At 37.9% G+C, this 27,251-nt stretch overlaps 1 protein-coding gene and 4 non-coding genes across 5 annotated transcripts in view; 3 read left to right on the top strand and 2 right to left on the bottom strand.

The window, feature by feature from the left end:
• The window catches only part of LOC121373963, a 57,653-nt gene that overhangs the window by 9,244 nt on the left and 21,158 nt on the right, over window positions 1-27,251 (bottom strand). The window contains exons 2-6 of the mRNA XM_041500821.1: window positions 8,737-9,514; window positions 5,786-5,809; window positions 5,219-5,331; window positions 4,241-4,311; window positions 897-1,276 (exon numbers count right to left, since the gene is read on the bottom strand). Coding sequence (XP_041356755.1) covers window positions 897-1,276; window positions 4,241-4,311; window positions 5,219-5,331; window positions 5,786-5,809; window positions 8,737-9,514 — 1,366 coding nt within the window. The remainder of the gene's footprint in view (window positions 1-896; window positions 1,277-4,240; window positions 4,312-5,218; window positions 5,332-5,785; window positions 5,810-8,736; window positions 9,515-27,251) is intronic.
• Trnas-cga lies at window positions 23,242-23,323 on the top strand. The gene has a single exon. It is a non-coding gene; the product is annotated as a tRNA-Ser (tRNA).
• Window positions 24,392-24,473, top strand: Trnas-uga. Its single transcript has one exon. It is a non-coding gene; the product is annotated as a tRNA-Ser (tRNA).
• On the top strand, window positions 25,365-25,446 carry Trnas-aga. The gene has a single exon. It is a non-coding gene; the product is annotated as a tRNA-Ser (tRNA).
• Window positions 26,201-26,282, bottom strand: Trnas-cga. The gene has a single exon. It is a non-coding gene; the product is annotated as a tRNA-Ser (tRNA).

Consider the following 27,251-nt stretch of genomic DNA (forward strand, 5'->3'; position numbering starts at 1 on the left):
TTAATCCAGATACCGACTCCAAACCCTGAGTGAGTGCTCCGCAAGGCTCAATGGGTAGGTGTAAACCACTTGCACCGACCAGTGATCCATAACTGGTTCAACAAAGGCCATGGTTTGTGCTATCCTGCATGTGGGAAGCGCAAATAAAAGATCCCTTGCTGGTAATCGGAAGAGTAGCCCATGTAGTGGCGACAGCGGGTTTCCTCTTAGAATCTGTGTGGTCCTTAACCATATGTCTGACGCCATATAACCGTAAATAAAATGTGTTGAGTGCGTCGTTAAATAAAACATTTCTTTCTTTAGTTGAGACGTTGGACTCGCGTGATCGGGTTTTATAGAATTGCAAGAAATAAATGTCTTCTTTTTTTTGTGAATAATATAAATTATATACTCTATGAATATATATAGAGAGGTTATTACCCTCGTGTGTTTCCGTATCGTCGAATATATTAGGAATAAAAATTGTATTATGCGAGCCTCTGACGAGCATAATAAATAATTTTTATTCCTAATATATGATATTGACGATACAGAAACACACGAGGGTAATAATCTCGTTATCATATAATCTCAAGCTTAATACAACGTGTTTTTGTAAACTGTACACGCAACTTTAATTCCAGTCACCCATTACTGGTTATTCCAATGACGTAGTGTCCTTTTGAATGGAAATGAGCGTGTGTGTGTGTGTGTGTGTGTGTGTGTGTGTGTGTGTGTGTGTGTGTTTTGTGTGTGTGTGTGTGTGTGTGTGTGTGTGTGTGTACATTGTACATGTGTGTGTGTGTGTGTGTGTGTGTGTGTGTGTGTGTGTGTGTGTATTAAAAGACCAATAACTCAATCTTCCATCTCTCGAAAACCTTCGATTTCGTAAACTGAAATCCCTTTTACAAACATACCGTCAATAAAACGAATAAGTTCCGTTGTATTTCGTTCCGTTGTTGGTGTCGTGGTTGTTGTCGTCGTGTTCTCCGATATATCCGTCGACGGTGTCGAGTTTGTTTTCAGCGGCTTTGCCGACGCGCGGCTCTTAAGAAGAGGTCCCACCGCCGGTTCCTTGATAACAGTCTTGGTAACTTCAGGGTTGTCCGAGTCCGGGTTTTTGACCCTCTCCATGATGATCTTGGCACTGCCCAGTTCGACTTTTAGCTTGTCCACCAGAGCGACTCGAGCGGTCGGCCCGTCTACCTTTTCTGCTTTCTCCTCGATAACCCTTAAAATGTCTTTCGTAGTAATCTCCTGATTGTCGAACAATAACGTGAAATTTATTTTTCCATTTCTGTAAAGAAAAAAATGCGATGGTTTAGATAATGTGATTTTCCATCAAAGAGAAGTCACTGGTTTAGGTAATGCTATTTTGTTTTTAATTCTACAAAGGAAGGAAATGTTTTATTTAACGACGCACTCAACACATTTTATTTACGGTTATATGGCGTCGGACATATGGTTAAGTACCATACAGATAGTGAGGGAGGAAACCCGCTGTCGCCACTTCATGGGCTACTCTTTTCGATTAGCAGCAAGGGATCTTTTATATGCACCATCCTATAGACAGGATAGCACATACCACGGCCTTTGATGTACCAGTCGTGGTGCACTGGCTGGAGCGAGAAATAGCCTTATGGGCCCATCGACGGCGATCGATCCCAAACCGACCGCGCATGAAGCGAGCGTTTTACCACTGGGCTACGTCTCGCCCCTATCGGTTCAGGTGTTTCCCAGTGGATAGGACCTTTCTCAAATATTATATTTACTGGTCCCAAACCGACCGCGCATCAAGCGAGCGCTTTACCACTGGACTACGTAATCCTACAAAGAGAAAAGCGATGGTTTTGATCATGTTAAATTATTTTTATATATATATTTCTACAAAAAAGCGATGATTCTTGTGAAATATTTTTTTTTTCAAATTTGAAAAGTGAAATGCGGTAGTTTAGCTGTCAAATAAATAAGTTGTTTTAATGATTTTTTGTTTTGTATTTTGTGAAAAGCGAAAGGCGGTGGTTTAGATATTATAAAATTAATTGTTATATTTCTGAAACGAAAAAAGACATGCTTTATGTGAAAAAAATACATTTCTTCATTTTTGGAATGAGAATAGCGGTATTAAATTGTTTATATAAGGACTAGGGAACATAATTGGTTATTTTAGGGGTTTTCAGGTTCACATTATGTTAATATTGGTTTTTAACACCCGAACCGATATTCGACTGTAGTTTCGCATTTGCGTGAAAACTGAAGTCAAAGGAAAAAACCCTGTAAAAAACTGTAACCATCGGAGACCACAAAAATCTACCATAGTAATTATTTTAATTATAGGCGCGGACACACGACGTTTGCAGTGGCGGTCAACGTGCAATTAATTAAATGGACGTTGTACATTATTGGTGAATGCTCCTTAAAATAAGAGAGTACACTTTAAAATAACTGTAAATATCCTATACAGGCGCAGATTCAATATGCTTTGCCGGGGTGGGGTGGGGTGGGGGGTTATATATGCAAATAATTGAATAGAAATTGTACATTATCAGTGAATTAACTTTAAAATAAGTGAATTTTGTTTGTTTCGTCGTGGGTGGGGGTCCAGACATATTCGACCCTCCTGGACCTTTTTGTTTATGTTTGTAGGCGCGTGTAAGGAAAAGTATGTAGGATGGGGGGGGGGGGGGGGGATAGACTGTGACGAGCGAAGTTTCTAGGGGGTCGGGTCATGCTACCCAAGAAAATATATATCGTTTTTAATTGCCTTTGGTAGGGGCGTTCAATATCCCGAACACACACACACACACACACACACACACAGAGAGAGCGAGCGAGAGAGAGAGAGAGAGAGAGAGAGAGAGAGAGAGAGAGAGAGAGAGAGAGAGAGAGAGAGAGAGAGAGAGAGAGAGAGAGAGAGAGAGAGTAACTAACACACGCACACACATACACACACAGATACACATACACACACATACAACACACACACATACACAAAGAAACACACACACACACACACACCACACACACCACACATGGGTCAGGTTCGGCCCTATAATATTAGTATGTCGGCGTGTACGTGAAACAAAGAGCGAGACAGGCTGATGCTGCAGGCCCCGTAGATTGCATGACATAATTAGAGACACTATAGAACCTCTGTGTTTCGTAATACAGATAGAATATCGAAGCATTTTAATAGTGGCGATAACGCCTGTTGTGTCATGATATATCGCGCTATAGGCTATACAGTGCTTACTGTCCCTGCTTAGTGAACCGGTGAGTTGGATGTCTGCACCACTCAATAAAAGTGTCCGGACATTAAGGTATTTTAACACTGAAAAAGTTTACTTTGTTTAACGACACCAATAGAGCACATTAATTTATTAATCATCGGCCATTGGATGTCAAACATTTGGTAATTTTGACATACAGTCTTTGAGAGGAAACCCGCTACATTGTTCCATTAGTAGAAAGGGATCTTTTATAGTTTAACACTGAATGCAGACATGCGCACCATTGTACCCCTACCCACAAACTTACGGTGTTGCGTATTTTCAGGATAAAGGTAACATTTTGTTCAAGGAAACAACTGTATTTGACCGTAAACAAAACAACCTGCTGTCGCCCACACTAAGTTTTCTGTAAAATACCATCCTATGAGCCTGTGATTAGGATAATACAATTAAAAAACATATTTTAATATATAGACATTTCCTTTTGATCAAACCTTAACGTACTATAAAACGTTAAAGGGGCAGATCCTAGTTTTTAAACGCTAAGGCATATTTTTCACTATTAGAGCTATTTATGATCACTGAAATCAAACTTTACTAATGTTTTATTGTTTAGATTATCCATTTCCGTAGAACTGAAGTGTTTCTGGTCATCCGGGTGTTTCTAATACCACAAAATGCATTTTTCCTTTCTAAGACTACATGTCAAAATTACCAAAAGTTTAACATCCAATACCAGATGATAAATACATCAATGTGCTCTAGTTGTGTCGTTAAACAAAACAAACTTTAATTTTAACTTCCTGACATTATGCATGAGTGGTGTGGTGTCAAACACAAGTTGTCATTAGAGGAAACTCGCCACATGTTTCCATTAGCAGCAAGGGGTCTTTTTTATATACACGTTCCCATAGCACATACCACGGCCTTTGATATACCAGTCGTGGCTGGAGCGAGATTTAATACAGTCCTAAAAATAAGATTTGAAAAGAACGTCCAGGTATAAATGTAAAAAATTAGAGTGTACTTACTTTATAGATATAACGTGGCAACTTCTGTAGGTTTTCTTAAACACTGCACTTTCTCTATAGAAGATGTCCATCTAGACAAAATAAAAAATAAAAAATAAATAATAATGATGATGATGATGATGATGATGATGATGATGATGATGATGATAATAATAATAATTTTTAAAATCACGAATAAACAACGCAGTTTAAGTAACCAATTCAATAATGAAAATGACAACTACAATAAATCAAGCTGGCGTGGGATGTGTTTGTTTTTGTTGTTGTCATTATTCCATTTCTTCTAATTCCGCAGGTCAGTGGCGTAGCGAGGGAAGGGCCCATCTCCCTCAATCGAACTTCCTTTCTTTACTGTATTAAATTTTATAAAATAATACATACATACATAGTGTGGGTTCCCCCCCCCCCCCCCCCCCCACACACACACAAACACACACACCAATCGAAATCTTGGCTACGTTGCGTAAGTTTTTAACATGCTCATATACCACAGAGGTCTCGAGCATGTCTGTCCCGGAGTCCGAAAATCTTAGCTACAGGGCATGTAGTATAGATAGAAAGGAAGATAGACAGACAGACAGACAGACAGACAGAGATATAGGCAGAAAAACAGACAGACACTGATAATGGACCATGTCCCAATACATTTTCTAATATGACCGTATCTCGTAAGGTCCCTTCAACTGATTAGGTTTTTTTCTCGTTGCAACCAGTGCACCACAACTGGACAAAGGCCGTGATATGTGCTTTCCTGTCTGTGGGAAAGTGAATATAAAAGATCCCTTGCTGCATTAAGAAAATGTAGCTTGTTTCCTCTGATGACTACGAGGCAGAATTACCAAATGTTTGACACACAATAGCCGATGATTAATTAATTAATTAATGTGTTCTAGTGGTGTCGTTAAACAAAACTAACTTTTTGTATCCTGTAAGTAACAAGAGAAACAAATGGCTACCCATAGCTTTGTTTGTGTTTACCTGTTTACAGTAGCCGTCTCCTATGGAACGAAGTCTTTGATAGGACATTGTACTGAGGTCTTCTGTCTGGGCGGCACTTCTGATTCGAAGTTCAAGATTAGCTTTAACTAGTTCTGAAAGTCCGGAAAGAAAAGCATTGTTTATTTAAAGACAACTCAACACATATAAAATCATACGCGCATGACTCAAGATTAACGGTAGCCCGATGTGCTTTTGCAACCAAAATCTAGATTGAACTACCACATTTTTAAAGCTGGTAGTCCAGCGGGTTACACAAATTCGCTGTAATCGAGGTTTCCAAATTAACTAACTAGTTCTGAAAGTTCTGATAGAATATAATTCTAACGACATCACAGCATATAACCAGAGTACCCAATAAATGCCATCACAGATGTTTTCAAACCCATCATCGGAGACAAATGGACCATAACGTGCATATTAAGTATAACAAATAATTAACATTATCACAAGACCATTAAAGTAACGTCCATTAAAACTGATTAGCATGTATACTTAACATGTCTAAATCGCTATAGATTGTCAAACAAGATTGAAACATAAACCCACCTTCTATTGTCTGTTGTTGAGTATCTGAAATACAAATCACAGTCGTTATTATTAAATTTTCCATTTGTGTTGTGGGGGTTTTCTAGTATATGCCACACAGGTCAATCTATTTTATAATCATCAAAGAAAGATCTGAACAGGCAATTCAATATTGTATTTTTTACAATGATGGTGTGGTCCCTATACACATTTTAGAAAATTTACGATTGTATCGAAACATTTAATCTGCATCTAGTATGCAATGATATTCGACGTAATACATATATATTTTATGGGAACAATCCTTAACTGATACGTGTGGTGCTTATACGCTTATTAATACATTTATAATTATACCTTCATCTAGTCTGCGATGATCTCCGACGTGATGAATATTCTATAGCAACCAGCTTTAACTGTAATGTGCCTATACACGTGTCCGAAAATTTACGATTGCACGGGAACATGACACCTGCGTCTAATCTGCAATGATCTGCGACGTGTTCATATTTTATGGAAACCAGCATTAATTAAAATAGTGGCAATAATTGTAGGCTTGATTGTAGGATAGAATGTAACATTAATGATAAGGAACAATCAGAGAGGTGCCACTATCTGAAACATATCATCATAACGGCTCAATGGTAGGTGATTAGCTCATGCGCGATCTAAGATCGACCCCCGTCGGTGGACCCATTGGGCTATTTCTCGTTCCCGCCGGTGCTCCACAGCTGGTGATACAAAGTTCGTGATATGTACCATCCTGTCTGTGAAATGATGCATATAAACAAACTCTTTAAAAAAAAGAAGAGTAACACATAGCGTGGCGACAGCGGGTTTCATCTTGACACTCAGGTTCTTAACCATAAGTCTGATGCCACATAACCATAAATAAAAAGGTGCTGTGTGCGTCTTTTAATAAAATATGGCCTTCTTTCCTCCATCACAAATTGTTTCCTATTTTTTTATGATGTTGTTCATGTCTGGCATATTTATAGCCTGTAGAATTTTAATCAAGTAGATGATGTGTGTTGACAGATATGTGTCACAAACGAACTTAAACTGCAAACAGCTGTCACAAAGTGTCAGTTACAGCGACTGGCATGTGTTCGGGTACATCTGCAACATGCTTTTCTTAAAGCGACTGTCCACAGTCTGTGACCATTGTAAGATATTTCCGACTAATAGTGATATATTAAATATATTTTCTTCAAAAACGTAGGGGAACCTGAAATATTAATGTTAATATCAACTATTAGACCGAACATACGTTTTGACCACAGACCTCATAGTAAAGAACGTTCAGGTCTGTTTATCAACACACCGAAACACATTCCATAGTTTGCACGTGCATCACGCAGTTGCCCCGTACACGTGCGTGGGGTGTCTTTCTTGATTTTGACCATTTTCAGGAAGGTCGGTTAATCACTGTGGAACATTATTTCTGTCAATCATTTTCAATCTGTTGATCTTACAGTTGTTATTGTTTTGTTTTTAGTCATTTTTATTGTTTGAATTTGCAATTTACTAATAAAAAACGTCAACTTTCAAATTTCACTTTTGACCAAAATCGTCCTTCAAGATCTTTGGTGGTCATAAAACCTACTGTAATACTGAACTACCGGTTGTAATGTTTGCCCAATTAATCACTATTTTCATATAACCATTCCCCACAGCTAATATACCTTACAATTTTGGCAATTGTAAATTCCTATTAGAGTTCCCCTACTTTTTTTGAAGAGTTTATTTGTGGTCGTGTGTTAAGGCGGCGATTCTTCATTTTACTTGTTATATATATTTTCGTACGATGGTTTAACCAATACACCACCGAGGCCGATCTCGTGGATCTCCTACTTTGTACGGTGTCACACGTTTTTAAAAAATCTGTACTCCGTGGATTAGTTCATAATCTCCTTTTACCCATTTTGTTAGAAAATGTTAACATTATCACCAGTGGGAACTAAGTATGTGTAACTTTAAAGAGGTGTGTACACGCTACACGCCCATACATCATGCTGAGTACGGGTGACAACGCAGCTGACAAAACGCATCACTTCGTGACATACTCGCTGAGATTCACTGCTGTCTACATCAAAATATACATTTTGCTTCACAACTCGAAAAACAATAATGCCGCAGAATTAAATGGCTTGCCTACCATAAACGTATTCAGTGTCGCTAATAGATGTTATATAGCTTTGTATTACTCCTATTAAATGTATGTCCCTCCCCTAATAATAATAATAATAATAATAATAATAATAAGAAGAAGAAGAAGAAGAAGAAGAAGAAGAAGAAGAAGAACAACAACAACAACAACAACAACAACAACAACAAAAACATCAACAACAACAACAAAAAGAAGAAGAAGAAGACGAAGAAGAAGGAGAAGAAGAAGAATACAATGTAATACTAATTTTTAACATAATAAAATTAAAATAATTTTAAAACTAAATAGTGGACCACTCTTATTTTAACAAATGGTGGTGTGTTCAGGAGACCAAGTGCTCGCAAACAGTTTTACTGATGTCAATCGTCTTCTATTAGATCACATTCATTTAACGTTAGGCGCAGAAACCAGTCTAGCGAATGACCACGAGCGCTTGTCCTTCTGAATACGCCTCAGCCGCTATTGTTGTCAGCCATCGATAGAATCTGTAGTATTATTGTTGTTTTCTTAATTGTGGACCAATGGTTAACACCGCAACCGTTGTTGCTCGTTGCTAAATTAACGGCTAGGTGACCACTAGCAGACTCTACAGTATCAATAAGGTCAATAGAAGGAGGAGAAGGGGGAGGAGGTGGAGAGGGAAGGAGGAAGAGAGGGAAGGAGGAGGGAAGGAGGGGAGGAAGAGGGGCAGGACGTTCAGTGCAAGCTAAAGTAGCACACGGCTGTTTGAAGCAAAAGTTCTGAAAATGGGCCAGTTCCGTCATCCTAACCTCACGTGACGGAATAAGAAATTTATACCAACCTTTGAGGACAGTGGCAAAATAAATAGCCGCTCCTAGACTGGCAGCCAGGGTGACAACGAGAATGCACATGATCACGGGTCCCAGCATTCGCTTCAGCCTCTTGGAAGGAGACTCTAGTAACTCGAGCGGTATCTCGATCTGGGCGAAGGCCGCTGCTGAATCGCTCTGCATTGTCTTCGAGACAACCGAGGCGCTCCTTCCCCGCACCACGTCGACGCTCTTCCTCCTTCCAGCGTCGCCACTGTCGCGCTTGTCGCTCTTGGTGGACAAGGAGTCGTAGTCGCTGGAGGACTTACGACTGCTGCTCACCGACATCAGCTGAGTGTCCTCGCTCCTACAGCTGTCGCTCGTGGCCGATCTCCCGCTCCTAGCGCTCGACTCGCTTCTCACATCGCTCCTCTCGCTCTTGTCGTCTGCGATCGAGTAATCCACGCTCTTCCTCTTCGGCGAAGATCTCGCCTTTCTGTAGTTCCCGTTGTCGGAATTTTTCGTCCTTCGCTGATAGCGTCCGTTGAGAATGTCTGTGTCCGAGAATCTCCTGACATCAGACACGCTCTGGCGATCCTGCAACTCGAAGGCAGAGTTGTGGCGACCCGTGAGTTGTCTGCCGGCGCCGTCCGGTCCGTCCATGAATTCATCTTCTAGAATAGGGTGAAGCGATGCCAAGCTAGAGCGGGGCAGCTTGGATTGGGATGGGCTGGGCGAGATCCCGTTGTCCGTCAGAGGAGAGGTACTGGAACCGTGATGGTAGTTGGGTTGCCATTTCAGTGGTTGATACTGCAATAGATAATGGTATACACATGTTCACTTTGATCAATGGATAAACACTCTTGTATATCTGCCAACCGGCCTCAGTAGCGTCGTGGTTAAGCCATCAAAAATAAGGCTAGTAGGTACAGGGATCGCAGCCCGGTACCGGCTCCCACCCAGAGCACGTTTTAACGACTCTGTGGGTAGGTGTAAGACCACTACACCCTCTCTCTCTCTCTCACTAAATACTAACAATTAACAACTAACCCACTGTCCTGGACAGACAGCCCAGATAGCTGAGGTATGTGCCAAAGACAGCGTGCTTGAACCTTAATTGGATATAAGCACGAAAATAAGTTGAAATGAAATGAAAGTATATCTGCTTAATATCTTTCATTTATATATTAATTTTGTTCCGTTTTAAATGTTCATATGTATATCAGTTGCCGTTGCCGATAGTATAATATTATATTCGTTGTAACTAGGAGGTGGTCTTGTCAGTTAATTTTAATATAATCCTTTTGTGTATACAAAACCATTACGGAAATAACACAAAATCGTATACTGTACAAAGATGAGTCAAAGAGAGTTCTTGACAAGTTAACCATGATTGTTTAAGTGATATATATATATATATATATATATATATATATATATATATATATATATATATATATATATATATATATATATTAATCCCCCTGTCCCATTCCGTGCTAAATGACTAGTATATCAAAGTCCGTTGTACGTGTTGTCCTGTCGTTCAGTAAAATTAAATCCATATAACATATCTTTTGCTGTTAAAGGGACATGCCCTAGTTTCAACCCGTGAAAATTAACACTAAGTTTAGTTAGTCTACAAACCTGTAACACATTTGGATAAAGTTACAACTGAGTGAAACATGAGTATGTGACTTTGAAATTGTGAAATACCCTCTAAAAATAGACCAAAACTCGACTCCATAACTGTTACTTCTCAGACGAATGTGCGTTTTTAAAAATATGAGAAATGCTTTTTGTGATATTAAAAACACCAGGATGACCAAAAACACTTTGAATGTACGGAAATGGATAATCTGAACAATAAAATCTAAGTAACGTATGATTTCAGTTCTCAAAAAAGGGCTCTAATAATCAAACATATGCATCAGTGTTTAAAAACTAGGGTATGTCCCTTTAATGGAAAAATGTAGCAGGTTTCCTCTGAGACTTGGTTCACTTTGATCAATGGATAAACTCTCTGCTTCCATTTCTGTCCTTCCACATTACTGTGTCTTTGTGCATGTTTTGTTTTGTTTTAAATGTTTATATATTTATGGGCGCTATCTAGCCCAGTTGATAGAGCGCTCGTCTGATGATCTTGGGTTAAAGGATCGAACGTTCTCCCTAGAACTATTCTCTGCTTATTTTTTTTCTTTCCCAGTGCCATTTCGTGCTCCACGGCTACTATATCAAAGTCCGTTGTACGTGTTGTCCTGTCGTTCGGTAAATCCATATAACAGATCTTTTGCTGCTAATGGAAAAAAAATGTAACTGGTTTCCTCTAAGACTTCGTGTGAAAAATAACCAAATGTTTGACATCCAGTAGCCGATGATTGGTGTGCTCTAGTGGTATCGTTAAACAAAACATTTGTGTCTCTTCTTCCATTTGTGTCTTTTCACTTTACTGTTTTTTTATTCATATGTTTTGTTTTCAATATTTATTTTTTAAATACAAATTGATGCCGGCGATATTGTAATATTATATTATTTATTATCGCAACAGATAGTAAGTTGTGCCCAATCAATTTTGTTAAATACATTATGTCAAAACCATTGTTTTCAATCAATCTTGCATAACAATTTCTTTATTAATATTATTTTGTAAGTAATAGCCTCTTTCCACAACCTGAACAAACAAATAACAACGTATAATTGTAAAACGTTTGTTTAGTTTAACGACATCACTAGATCACATTAATTTATTAATCATCGGCTATTAGAAGTTAAGGACCACACAGATATTGAGAGAGGAAACCCGCTGTCGCCACTTCATGGGCTACTCTTTTCGATTAGCAGCAAGGGATCTTTTATATGCATCATCCCACAGACAGGATAACATATACCACGGCCTTTGATATACCAGTCGTGGTGCACTGAATACAGCGAGAAATAGCCCAAGGGGACCACCGACAGAGATCGATCCCAAAGCGACCGTGCATCAAGCGAGCTTAGTCTTTGAAATTCACAAAATAAAAAACGTAGGGCCTATATGTAAAATCCCGTCAAGAATGGACTGATTGCACCACTTGTAACACGTAATGCTTATCGAAATCAAATGTTCATGTGCAAAATAATTGGCTGAATATATTCATGACTTTTACTCATACATATTTATATTATATCTGATTAGCTATAAATAATAAATTTGCTTATTATCTGAATTATCTGTACACACCATCGCTCGTTAGAGACGTTTTGAAACAACACGTTTAGAGATAAATGATATCTAACTGCCACTCAAGTGATATGCTCTATATCGCATATATCACCTTGTCACGTCTGCAACGTGACCTATACCTTTTCAGTGACCAAGTCATGGTGGTTTCAGTGATGTTAAATAGTTAAGTCCATGATGTATTACCCAATGAAGATAAAACAATACAATGTTCAGTTCATGGTAACTGCCAAAGCGTTGCAATGAAACCAGACAGTTCTGTTTAAAAGTGGATAAACAACCTCCTATATGTAGCTGTGACAATACTAACAATACCTCAATTGTCAATCGAATGCTCGTAAAACTCTCACACGTCGCTTATGTACTTATCTTACATACAAATAAACACAGTGTTGTCCAGTGTCTGTAGTTTAAAGGGACACTCCTGAGTTTGCTGCAATTTTTAAGATGTTATCGACTAACAGAGACTTTTTGACGACTGTAATTACATATCAAATATATTTGTTTGCATAAAATATTAGTGGCTGTATATTAAACGTGTTTCTGATCGTTCTAATATCTGTACTGGGTTAAATTTAATTTTATTTCCTAAAAACTTCTTTTTTTTCCTACGTACGAAATTATTTGAAGACAAAATCCAGTTTGGGCTGCCTACAAATATTAAGACGACCAGAAACACATTGAATATACAGACACCGATACTCTAAACAAGAAAATATATTCAATATGTAAGTTTAATCGTAGAAATATTTTATTTACAATGCAGCAAACTCAGGAATGACCCTTTAACAAAAATGTCGCTCTAGGCTATATGTGTGAATTTTCTTTCGAAAAGGAAATAATGTAGCACATTTCATTGACATCACTAGGGATGAGCTGTCGCGTGGCGGAATGAACAGATGTTTGTGGTTAATCCGGTTGACTTGCTGCACTAATCATATATATGTATACAAAGAAGTACAAATAACATGATGCATTTACATCGCATACACGAAAAAAATATATTTGCATATTTGTAATTGTATTAAGTAGCTTAAATCTTCTATTTTTGAACCTCTGAACACAATGATGCTAAAACTACTGGAATTGTTTAATTTAAATATCTCTTTCATTCCTGTAGTATTGATCTTCACGAAGTACAGAAAACAAACATACATGTATATAAGGAATCGGTGTTAAAGGGACATTTCTGAGTTTGCTGCAATTTTTAAGATGTTATCGACTAACAGAGACTTTACACATCAAATATATTTTTCTGCGTAATTATTAGTGGTTGTATATTAAACGTGTTTCGGATCGTTCTAATATTTGTACTAGGTTAAATTTCATTTTATTTCCTAAAAATGTTTGTTTGGGTTTTTTTTTTGGTTTTTTTGTACGTACGAAAATATTTGCAGACAAAATCCAGTTTGGGCTTCTTACAAATATTAAGACGACCAGAAAGACATAGAATATAGAGGCACTGATATTGTAACCAAGAAAATATATTTAATATGTAAGTTTAATCGTATAAATATTTTATTAGTCGGAAACATCTAACAATGCAGCAAACTCAGGAATTTCCCTTCAAACTTCGTTATGAAAGGATTGGTTGCGACACATATGACACATAATGCTTATCGAAATCAAATGCTCATGGACGGTGTAATTGGCTGAATATATGCATGACTGTTACTCATAAATATTTATAGTATATCTGATTAGCTATAAATAATATTTTTGCTTATTATCTGTGTATCTGTACACGCCTTCGCTCGTTAGATCCGTTTTGGAAAAAAAAAAAAAAGAAGATAAATAGTATCCAACTACCACCAATGTCATATTCACTATATGTCATATATCATCTTGTCAAGTCTGTAATTTGACCTATTATATACCTTTTCGGTGACCAAGTCACGGTGGTTTCAGTGATGTTAAACATATAAATCCATGATGTATTAGTTAACGAACATAAACAACACAACGTTCAGTTTATGGTTTTGTAGGCCAACTGTCAACAATTATTTAGAAATGAAACCTGGCAGTCCTAGATGTAACAATAATTCAATTGTTAATCGAATGCTCGTAAAACTGTCACAAGTCGATTGTGTACTATCTTACATACAAATATACACAGTATTGTTCAGTTTCTATAGTTCAAGAAAAATGTCGCTCTAGGCTATATTGTGAATGTTTTTTCGAAGAGGAAATCGTGTAGCAAATGTCGTTTCTGACATCACTGGGATGGGGCAATACGCGTGGCGGAATGAAAATATGTTTGTGGTTAATTCTGTTGACTCACTGCACCAATCACATATATGTATACAAAGAGGTATAAATAACATGCTACATTTACCCGGAAAATAAATAGCATTTGCATATTTGTATCACGTAGCTTAAATATTCTATTTCTGAACCGCTGTTATGCCTTATTTGGTTGACGCGCTACACCAATCAAATATGGCCATAGACCACAATTATTTACGATATAGTGTTTCTAGATAGCATTAGTTGCTATAGCACTTTTTTTGTTTTTAAACAAATTATGCACCTTTACCTGCCTGGGAGAAACATACTCTGAAAAGGACAACCCCCGTTGTCCAGCTCTTTCTCCCAGGATATTGGTTTAAACAAACACTCCCACTAAACCTGGTCGAAGTACACACATTTTTATACAAAAAATACTGCTTTTGCAGGGGCCGGAATTACCGCACAAAAGTCTACAATGTTAACAATATGCTCTTTCCTGTCAACTTCGGTCTATACACGCCTCGGTGGCGTCGTGGCAGGCCATCGGTCTACAGGCTGGTAGGTAGTGGGTTCTGATCCCAGTCGAGACATGGGATTTTTAATCCAGATACCGACTCCAAACCTTGAGTGAGTGCTCCGCAAGGCTCAATGGGTAGGTGTAAACCACTTGCACCGACCAGTGATCCATAACTGGTTCAACAAAGGCCATGGTTTGTGCTATCCTGTCTGTGGGAAGCGCAAATAAAAGATCCCTTGTTGCTAATCGGAAGAGTAGCCCATGTAGTGGCGACAGCGGGTTTCCTCTCAAAATCTGTGTGGTCCTTAACCATATGTCTGACGCCATATAACCGTAAATAAAATGTGTTGAGTGCATCGTTAAATAAAACATTTCTTTCTTTCCCTGTCAACTTCGGTCTAATAATTACCACATCAAAGCTATCTGTCATGAAATAATCACAGTCAAACAGCAGACTACTTGTGCGGATATAGTTCCGGTCAACCAAATGTGAATGTACCCGTGATCTGTGCCCATATAGAGGAGAATAATAACGTGTTACCTTTGCATCGCGTACTAGGAAAATAAATAGCATTTACATATTTGTATTACGTAACTTAAATATTCTAGTTTCGAACCGAATGAATGAATAAATGTTTAACTACACCCCAGTACGAAAAATGCATCGGCTATTGGGTGTCAAACTAAGGTAAACGCATCAGTTCAAGTAAAACATAGTGCATTTTCATTTTATTTCAACTTATTTTCGTGCTTATATCCAATTAAGGTTCAAGCACGCTGTCCTGGACACACACCTCAGCTATCTGGGCTGTCTATCCAGGACAGTGGGTTAGTTGTTAATTGTTAGTGGTTTAGTGAGAGAGAAGAGGGTGTAGTGGCCTTACATCTACCCATTGAGTCGTGGGTGGGAGCCGGTACCGGGCTGCGAACCCTGTACCTATCAGCCGTATATCCGATGGCTCAACTACAACATTACGGAGGCCGGTACACAGTGCTAAGAGCTGGTAAAAAAATGTACGAACCGCTGTTATGTCTTATTTGTTAAATTAATTGACTCGCTAAATCAATCACAGATAGAGAAGTAAAAAAAATAACATGCTACCAGGAAATTTGTATTACGTAGCTTAAATCTTCTATTTCCTAACCACCGTTATTTGTGAAATTGGGATATGCACATTTTTACAGGTTATGGCCGTTTCCGCGAGTTCGTTTGGTACGATGCAGGCGCAGCGCTGAAGGCGGAAATCTAGTGCATGGAAAAATTAATGAATTCTGTGGTTATTACTTGCAGTGCATCCATACGAGCTCGTTCTTATGTATTCGTTATTCGCGTTCCGTACCCGCGCCGCGCCGCGCCAAAACCTACGCACCCGGAAAAGGACCCTTACAAGTCGCCATGAGTCATTGTATACAGCATATTAATTATATACTGTAAAAGAAACTTTACATACATAAAATTTGAATAATTTAATAAGTATTACTTCTAATAAAAAAGAGAACCAATTTAGAAACCACCTTACAAACACTTTGCATGTGTCGCGAAGTGCATTGTGACTAGTACAGTCCGTACCACAGGGAACGCCTTTTTCATACTATCGAATTTACTACAAGCTATTTATTTCTGAGCCGATTGTTTTCTAAATTGCACACAAAAATAGTATAGTTTGGTTATTTCAAAAACACTTTTGTTTTTATTCTTACGTCAAACCAAACCAGTTGAGATAGTTGAGGAGTTTATTCAGGAGTCAGTATGTTTTGGGATTGCTTTTTTTAAAGTTTGATATACCAGTCGTGGTGCACTGGCTGGAGCGAGAAATAGCCCAAATGGATCCAGTGACGGGGATCAATCCTGGACCGACAACGCATCTAGCGAGCGTTCTACCGCTGGGCTACCCACCTACCCCCGATTCAAGATGCAGGCACGAAAATGAATATAAAACAATAAAAGTGTCATAATTATCATTCCGTCTTAACAAACATACCGTACATAACTCTTCGTTTCCGAGGCTATTTCAGTGTCTCGTGCGATCAAAATACCTAGATCACCTCATCCGGCTAATTGTGTTCAAACACCTGCGGTGTAATGCCGGATAGGCGAAATTTTAGTCATCCAACAGGATTAAGCAACACTGTTGAAGTTAACTGAATTTTTATATAAAAACATTTACCTAGATATTGTATTAGATTTTATCTATGACTAGCACGGGTACGTATAAAAGGAGTGTGATTGCCTTACATTGGGCGTCACCCCAAAGTGACACAGATGGCGACTTCCATTGCCGTTGCATTTATGGAATGAATCTTTGTACGCAATATTTAGCGCGATGGGTGTAGATTGAATGCCACTATTTGTTTAATGAAACCTTTATATGAATACATACACGTAAAATACTAATAAAATGAAACCAGAGGCAGTGCCCAGGGTGGTCGTGCTTGAAATTTGAGTGGGTATGGGAACGTTAATAGCGTTTCCTGACCCTGCTTTGATATTGCCTAGCTTATAAAAAATAAAGTACTTCGCCGTTAACTGTGTCAACCAAAACCTCCCTCACCCACACCATAAAACAAAATCAAGCACATTTTTATAGCATTTGTTTCTATTCGATCACTTGGGTGTTATTAAAGGGACATTCCTGAGTTTGCTGCATTGTAAGATGTTTCCGTCTAATAAAATATTTCTACGATTAAACTTACATATTAAATACATTTTCTTGTTTAGAATATCAGTGTCTGTATATTCTATGTGTTTCTGGTCATCTCAGTATTTGTAAGAAGCCCAAACTGGATTTTGTCTTCAAATAATTTCGTACGTACGAAAAAAATAATGTTTAGGAAATAAAATGAAATTTAACCTAGTACAAATATTAGAACGATCAGAAACACGTTTAATATACAGCCACTAATATTTTATGCAGAAAAATATATTTGATATGTAATTACAATCGTTAAGAAGTCTCTGTTAGTCAATAACATCTTTAAAATTGCAGAAAACTCAGGAATGTCCCTTTTATGATGTACAGAACAATACATGAAACCTGAAGAATACATGGCCACTCAAGCGCGTGTGTAAGATTGTGGATTAGAATAGATGTTTAAAGACGCCCAAGCACGAAAAATACATCGACTATCGTGTATCAAACTATGGTCAATCCAAACAATAAGTGACGAACATCATCAAGATAAAAATTCAAGAGTTAAATAAAAACACAGTGTAAAGAACTGTGTAAGAAATACAAATATCACAGATAGATAAAATTTAAATTTTGAATAAAAGTCAGTATCACGTAAAAATTGGAATAAAAGTTATGGGTGGACTCGAAGTGGTTCCATTACATTTCGTTGTCCAAATATATATTTTCTAATTTCTTTGAAATGAGTACCATCCACCAAAATGCGGCGTACCGTCAGGATACACTGACAGTGCACACACTGAGGTGGAGGATCCTTCTTCAAAATAAATGAATGGGTCAAATATGCATGGCCGATGCGGGCACGACACAAGACTATTTCACCACTCCTGCACTGCCTATGGGAGGACTGCCACTCTCTTGACAACATGAAGCTTGTTCGCAACCGCACCGTTCCAATCATTTTGCCCTGTCGAGCAGCAAAGATATAGATCAGTCCAGTCATGCTTCCCGGGAAAATATATTGAAACACATTTGCTTGAGCAGGGAAAGGTTTCAACACAGTTTCATGAAGTCATTTGAAATTGATATTAGAATTTCAGACAGTTGTTTTTATTTGCGTATCTCTATTATGTGTGTGTGTGTGGGGGGGGGGGGGGGGGGGGGGTGAGGAGAGGCGAGACGTAGCTCAGTGGTACAGCGCTCGCTTGATGCGCGGTCAGTCTAGGATCGATCCTCGTCGGTGGGCCCATTGGGCTATTTCTCGTTCCAGCCAGTGCTCCATAACTGGTTTAACAAAGGCCGTGGTATGTACTATACTGCCAGTGGGGTGGTGCATATAAAAGATCCCTCGGCGCTAATAAAAAAGAGTAGCCCATGAAGTGGCGACCTGCGGGTTTCCTCCTTCAATATTTGTGTGGTCCTTAACCATATGTCCAACGCCATATAACCGTAAATAAAATGTGTTGAGTGCGTCGTTAAATAAAACATTTCCTTCCTTTCCTTCCTTAAAACCTACTTAATGCTTTAGGTATGAATACACTAAATAGTATGTCAGAGGTTCAAAGTTGAAAGTGCACCCAACTTTGCATTCCACAGTTAACACTACCAATCTTATCAATGGTGATAAATGTGAGTGTTTGTTGCGATAAAATGTCGTTTCATCGGGCCAATAAAAATGCCTGTAATTCAGTTTGAACTAATGTTAGTGTATCAGCTACTAATGTGCTTAAAACGTGTGGGGTCCTACTAAAAGCAGCATGACAGTTTGTGTCCGAATAGTCAAATACGTTTCCCGTTATGTCTGAAAAAGGAAACATAACCCTAATTGTTTCCGATTTACTTTAAGGTGAGGTGTTGTAGTATTTTTATAATCTATTAAAGGCTTTTGTAGGAGATATCGCTGGCACACTAATTTGTGATATCTCCTTCGATATTCTCCTAGGAGATATCGCTTCTTTTGTTACGTCACTGTTTATGTTTCAGCGGTAAACTTATCACGTCACGCCACTATCGTTCTGCTAGTTAACGAGTCTACCGCTGCCAAATAATGTGACATTCAACCCACATTACTGACATTATACGCAATTGTCGCAAATGAAACGAATGATAATGGGTGATAAAAAGAATACCGCCACCCATCCACCCCTCGTGTCTTGTGCTATCATAATGTATCAGCAATCGTTGATAAAATTATAAAAATCCTCGGCAAGTCTCGAATTTCATACTTGTATTAACTCGTGCTGATAAATTATGATATCACAAGACACTCGGGGAGTACCCTCTATATATCACAAGACACTCGGGGAGTACCCTCTATATATCACAAGACACTCGAGGAGTACCCTATATATATCACAAGACACTCGGGGAGTACCCTATATATATCAATGGCGTATATGTTGAAACGCTGCGTGTAATAACTTTAGTCAAATATGCTAATATTGTTGTGTATGTGGTTTTATGTGGTGGTATATATCATGTAGTAAAATTCATCAGACTATCATTTAAGTGGTCTTTAGTGGCCATTTAACTGACCGTGACTGAAGCTACAAAACGTTAGTTATGTTTTTTATTGCATGAATCTTTCACATCACCATTAATATTAGCCCTAGTACTCTGCCGTTCGAGAGCTAACGGACATTTGGACAGTTATGATAGCTTTTTGCCGCCAGAGATAACTGTATGGCGAAAACACGGAATGGCTGCCTATCACACGGTTTTAAATGCAACAATAACCCTGTGGTTGACGCTAAATACCTTTACATTGATCATTTTCGCCGATAACAAATATTTCACATAATAATCAATAATACATGCACTAGTGGAAGAAACCCGACATCGGCAGATACATAAAAGTTAAGGCATAACCAGTCGTCCCCCCACCCCCCACCCCTTCCCACCGTTTACATCGGCAGAAACATCAAAGTCGAGACATGTCTAGTGCCAACACCACACCTTCCCACCATAACATCGGCAAAAATAGAAACAAAGTCGAGGCATACCCAGTGCCCCCTCTTCCCCCTTCCCCCCCCCCCCCCCCCCCCCCCCCCCCCCCCCCCCCCCCAACGTCCTTCCCACATTACATAGGCAGAACACAAATCTAAAGGTCGAAGTATGTCCAGTGACACGCCTCTGTCCTGGCGCGTCCAGTGTCCCCCAACCTCCTTCCCACTTTTACATCGATCGGCAAAAAAACAGAAACATAAAATTCGAAGCATGTCCAGTGCTTCCCCCACTTCTCCCCTCTCCCCATCATTACTTCGTCAAAAACTGAAAGATAAAAGTGCTTCTTTGTCTAGCGAGAGACAGAGATGAGTGAAATGACAGGGCCTGAAGTTGTCTGCCGTCTGCCCGCTGACGAATGGTCGCCGCGGCAGTGTGTGTTAACTTGATGTCGCCGTGTTCGGGTCACAGTCTGTTTTACGGGCGATCATTTACAGACACACTAACCCGCCGAGGTAAAAACTCGAGGAATAATTACCCTTCGGCTTAAGTGTCACCATGACACGATTGCAATCTTAAGAAGTTTAGGGACCAAGACAATACGGGCCTCGGTGGCGCAGTGGTTAAGCCATCGGACCACAGGCTGGTAGGTACAGGGTTCGCCAACCCACAGGGACTTCTTAAGGGCTCAATGAGTAGTTGAAAGGCCACTACACCCTCTTCTCTCTCACATAACCCAATGGGCCCATCGATGAGGATCGATCCTAGACCTACCGCGCATCAAGTAAACGCTTTACCACTGGGCTACGTCCCGCCGCTTGTGATAATAAGGTCAAGATCGCAAATCACCATGTGGCGGGACAAAGTTCAGTCGTAAAGCGCTCGCCTGTTGAGCGATCGATCTAGGTTGGCCCATTGGGCTATCTCGTGCTCGACCAATGCTGCACAAATAATGTACTAAATCATGTACACTGGTGGCACCTAAGTCTGCGCACCTAAGCATTTGTGTTATATTTTAAAGTTAAAATATTTCTTTAAAAATATTTATTTCACTGCCACAGTACAATGGAACAATAAACGTGTTACAACTAAAGTTATTTTAATTTTAATGTTTTTTAAACTCAAGTAATGAGCGCATTTTTAGTGGGACCCCCCTGCATTTACTGGCCTGCATGACGGCACATAAGGCTGCGCAGCAAACATCAAAACAACCACTTGTGTCCCTAATGTTTACATAAAACAGCAACAAACAATGGATCTGACTTTTTATAAGTTCTAAATAACAATCACTTCCTGTTATAGTCTGTTTCAGAAACATTTAGATTGTGCAAATGAGATAAATATAAATGGTGTTCCATGCTCCTTAGTTTGAACAACACAAAATGACAATATTAAAAAAAGCCAATGTAAAAATAGTTGATCATTATTCAACAAAAAAATTCTTTTATTAACTGTGTAAATGAGCACAAATAGTGTTCGTTAGACATATAGGACAATCAATGATAATTTTGAAACAGACTATAGCTAAAATAGGCCATGCTGTCAGTGCAATCTTCAAAGTCTGTGTGCAGCCATTTTGCATTGTGTCACTCGGTGGGAAATTCAAAGTATGCTTGGATGTTTATGTTAACAGATTAAATAAGACATTCATTTGATTTATGGATTCATAAATTACAATAAGGTATGTATTGAAGCTTCTATGTAAATTTATGTAAGTTGATATGCAAGGTTGAAGGTTGATCATTACAACGTTGACAGACACGTTGATCGAGGCTGGCAACAGTATACTTTTAGTGCATTAATTCAGAGTTTTTTTTCAATAAAAGTGTTATCGACCAGTTTTATACATATATTCACAATCAAGATGTGTTGTTTTAACAACGGTTTTGTGAATTAAATTAACGTTGTTTGTTTGTTTACAAACATACCCCGACACTTGTTTCAAGACGTAATGTAACGTCATTAACGTGCGCAGACTTTTGTGCCGCGCAGACTAAGGTGACATGAGTGTATGTGGGATGGTGCTTATAAAAGTGTCCTTGCTGTTAATCGAAAAAGAGTCGCCCACAGAGTGGCGACAGTGGGTTTCCTCCCATTATCTGTGAATTGCCTGTAGAACTGTGCTTATAAAAGTTCCCTTGCTGTTAATCAAAAAGAAATAGCGCATAGAGTAAAGACAGTGGGCTTCCTCTCATTATTTACGAATGACGCCATATAAATGTGTTAGATGCGTCGTACAATAAAGCATTTCTGTTTAAAGGGACAAACCCTAGTTTTTAAACACTAAGGCATATTTTTCACTATTAGAGCCGTTTATGATGACTGAAATCAAACATTATATTTTATTGTTTAGTTTATCCATTTCCGTACATCAGAAGTGTTTCTGGTCATCCTGGTGTTTTCTAACATCACAAAATGCATTTTTTATATTTTTAAAAAGGCACGTGCGTATGAGAAATAACAGTTATGGAGTCGAGTTTTAGTCTATGTTTAACGATATTTCACCGTTTCAACGTCACAGACTCTTGTTTCACTCTCTTGTAATGTTATCCAAATGTGTTACAGTTTTGTAACTTAGCCAAACTTACTGTCCATTTTTACGGGTTGAAACTAGGGTCTGCGCCTTTAATCTTGATAGGGCCATAATATTTTGTTTAGTTATTAATACTTAAATGTTTATTGTCTTCAGACTAATAATATTAGTCTGAAGACAATAAACATTGACACTACTCACGTGGACTAAGAGCGCCAAGACAACAAAACAAAATTAATATAAACACGTTTGATTATTTAAAGAGTGTGCCCAAAGGATTAGCAAGAAAACTAAATATATTTAAACATAACAAATATGGAATAATATATCAGAGGTTTAATTCAGAGAGCTCCTTTAAACTCGCTTAGATAACTTTACAATTTTAATTGTTGCATTATTAATCACAAAGCTGAGAGAGGTTGTTGAATTAGGTCCTTGTAGACACATTTACTCGATTACTATCAAGCTGTGATGGCCGAGTGGTTAAGGCGTTGGACTCGAAATCCAATGGGATCTTCCCGCGTAGGTTCAAATCCTACTCACAGCGACTAAATTTAACTTTTATTCTTACTTATGACAAATTGGTCTTTTTGAAATTTATCATTTTGTTTAACGATTGTTCAGTTAAGATTAGTTTTATTTCCATAAATATGGAAAGGTACAGTTGAATTAACAACTTGTTTTATGTGTTTTGATATTCTATTTCGGTTCGATAACAGTGTTAAGGGTTCGTTAAAGGTCCCTGCTGAAGTTAAAAGTTAAAGTTGTCTTTGTTTAACGAAACCACTAGAGCATATTGATTGATTAATAATCAGCAATTGGATGTCAAAAATATGGTAATTTTGACACATAATGTTAGAGAGGAAACCCGCTACATTTTTTTCCATTAGTAGCCAAGCCAAGAGATCTTTTATATGCACCATCGCACAAACAGGATAATACGTAGCATGGTCGTTGATATACCAGTCGTGCACTGGCTGGAACGTGAAATAGCCCAATAGCCCCACTGGCAGGGATCGATCCCGAACCGATCGCGCATCAAGCAAGGGTTTTACCACTGGGCTACGTCCTGCCTTAGAGTAGCCCATAGACTGACGGCAGCGGGTTTCCTCTCAGTACAATAAAACATTTCTCTTTAGCCTTGATATGGCCAAATTAGTCTGATGATAATAAACATTTACTAATGTTTAGGTATTAATAACTAGAAAGATCTCATAAAAATAATTTTTAAAAATAATAAAAAGAAAACAATCCACAGAAAAAATAAATTAATTTTTTTTTTTTTTTTAAAGTAAAAAATAAAAAATAAAAGTATAAACCAAATAAACAAACAATAAACAAACAATTAAACACACATTGACACACCTCACTTAGAGCTCCAAGACAACAAAACAAAATTAATATAAACATATTTGATTATTTGAAAAGAGCGCCCAAAGTATTGGCAAGATATATCTAAAGAATTAAAAACTATGGAATAATATATGAGGTCTAATTCATAAAGTTCACTTAAACTCGCTTACGTAACTTTACAACATGTTGCATTGTTAATCACAAAGTTGCGAGAGGTTGTTGAATTAGGCCCCTGTAGACAGATTTACACGATTCTTATCAAGCTGTGATGGCCGAGTGGTTAAGGCGTTGGACTTGAAATCCAATGGGATCTTCCCGCGTAGCTTCAAATCCTACTCACAGCGACTAAATTTTACATTTATTTTTACTTATGACAAATAGGTCTGCTTTAAATATTTCATTTTCTTTAACGATTGTTCATTTAGGATTAGTTTCATTTCCATGGATATGGGAAGATACAGTTGAATTAACAACTTATCTTATGGGTTTTTTATATTCTATGTCGGTTCGATAACAGTGTTATGGGATCGTTAAAGGTCCCTGATTAAGTTAAAAGTTAAAGTTTGATTTGTTTATCGAAACCGCTAGAGCATATTGATTGATTAATAATGTTGACACATAGAGAGGAATACCGCTACATTCTTTCATTAGTAGCAAGGGATCTTTCATATGCACCATCCCACAGACAGGATAACACATACCACGATCCCTTTGATATACCAGTCGTTCTGCATTGGCTGGAACGAGAAATAGCCCAATGGTCTCACAGACAGGGATCGATCCCAAACCGACCGCGCATCAAGCGAGCGCTTAACCACTGGGCTACGTCCCGTCCCTGAGTAGCTCATAGACTGACGACAGCGGGTTTCCTTTCAGTGTCTGTGAATGACACCGTTTAAATGTGTTAGATGCGTTGTACAATAAAACATGTCTGTTTAACCTTGACATAGCTATTTTAGTCTGATGGTAAACATTTACTAATGTTTAGGTATTAATAACTAGAAAGATCTCATAAAACTAAAACATAATAATAATAAAAAGAGAAAAAATCTAGGAAAAAAAGTATTGGCAAATAAAATAAATATATTTAAAACATAAAAAATATCGAATAAAATATCACAGGCCTAATTCCGAAAGCTCCCTTGAACTCGCTTACGTAACTTTACAACATGTGGCATTGCTAATCACAAAGTTGCGATAGTTTAGTGAATTAGGTCGCTGTAGATAGTTATCAAGCTGTGATGGCCGGGTGGTTAAGGCGTTGGGCTAGAAATCCGATGGGATCTTCCTGCGTAGGTTCAAATCCTACTCACAGCGACTTTTATTTTCACTTATGACAAATTTTTCTATTTTAAATTTCTCATTTTGTTTAACGATTGTCTACCCAGGTGTGTCAATGTGTATTTAATTTTTGTTTATTTTAAAAATTTTTTGTAAGGTTTATAATTTTTTTTTTTTTTTTTTTGAATGCTTTGTGTGATAAATGTGTTTGGTTCTATGTGGGTTGTCTTATTATGAATTTTTAAAATTATTTTTATTTGTAGATCTTTATATTATGTGCTATCTGTGCAGTTTCATGCATATAAAAGATCCCGTTGGCTTGGCTACTATTGGAATAATGTAGAGGGTTTCAAATCTAAGGCACAGCGACTTTTATTTTTTACTATGACAAATTTGGCATTTTAATTTCTCAGTTGATTTTAATCTACGTGAATGTGCTCTAGCGGTTTCGATAAACAAAGAAAACTTTTTTTTTTATATCTTTTTTTTTTTTTTTTTTTTTTTTTTTGCGATCCCATAACACTGTTTTCTCTTATTATAACCGAAAATAGAATTATGAGAAAACCTGTTCTATGGCAATGAAATAAAAGATCCCTAATCCTAGAGGGTTTCCTCTCTACTGAACATCGTTAATTAATAAATCAAAATGTTTAAATTTAAAAACAGACCATAGAATATAAAAAAACCTGTTATGGAAATGAAACTAATCCTAACTGAACAATCGTTAAACAAAATGTGAAATTTAAAACAGACCAATTTGTCATAAGTAAAAATAAAAGTAAAATTTAGTCGCTGTGAGTAGGATTTGAACCTACGCGGGAAGATCCCATTGGATTTCGAGTCCAACGCCTTAACCACTCGGCCATCACAGCTTGATAAGAATCGAGTAAATATGTCCACAGGGGCCTAATTCAACAACCTCTCGCAACTTTGTGATTAACAATGCAATATGTTGTAAAGTTATGTAAACGAGTTTAAGGGAGCTTTATGAATTAGACCTGGTATATTATTCCATAGTTTTAATTTTTTTAGATATATCTTGCCAATACTTTGGGCACTCTTTTCAAATAATCAAATATGTTTAAATTAATTTTGTAAAAAAAAGACATGAAAGGTTCTCAAAATATTTTTCGGTGAAACACGATTTATGTTTCTGTAATGCCAATGAGAACTTGTTTCAAGAACTGGGTATTGAGCATGAACCAAACGATTGACGTCTCTTCATAGACAGTTCCTCCCGAAGTCTCAGGTGTGTTCTTCTGTTGAATGGAAATCAGTATCCATCAATACCAACTGGGCATTCTGTGCATATAAAGGAAAACTACGAAAATGTAAAATTTCTTCTGGAAACAATAGACTACAACAGGTACAAATGGCAGGTTGTGTGGGGATTTCAAAATGATTAGCTTCTTAAAAGGAGGCTATACATAACATTCTTGCTTTCTTAGCCTGTGGGACAGTCATGCTTCAACACTATCGCAAAAGACGCTGGCCTCACAGAGAACACTGTATTCTAGGCAACCAGAAGGTGAAGTACCAGCCCTTGGTAGAATCAGAGAAAGTCCTTATGCCTCCACTGCATATCAAACTTGGGCGTGTCCAACAGTTTGTAAAAACACTGAACAAAGAAGGCGAAGCTTTAAAATACATTTCCAACATGTTTCTACATATGTCAAAAGCAAAAATCGAAGGTGGTATTTTCACCGGACCAGATGTTCGCAAGATGCTCCAGTTACAAGAATTTGAAGACAAAAATTACATCAAAGGAACGAAACGCTTGAAGGTCGTTTAGAGAAGTGGTTGAAAATTTCCTTGGGAATAAAAAAAAGTGGGAATTACGA

The sequence above is a fragment of the Gigantopelta aegis genome, chromosome 1 (genome assembly GCF_016097555.1).
Source record: "Gigantopelta aegis isolate Gae_Host chromosome 1, Gae_host_genome, whole genome shotgun sequence".
Taxonomy (NCBI): Eukaryota; Metazoa; Mollusca; class Gastropoda; order Neomphalida; family Peltospiridae; genus Gigantopelta; species Gigantopelta aegis.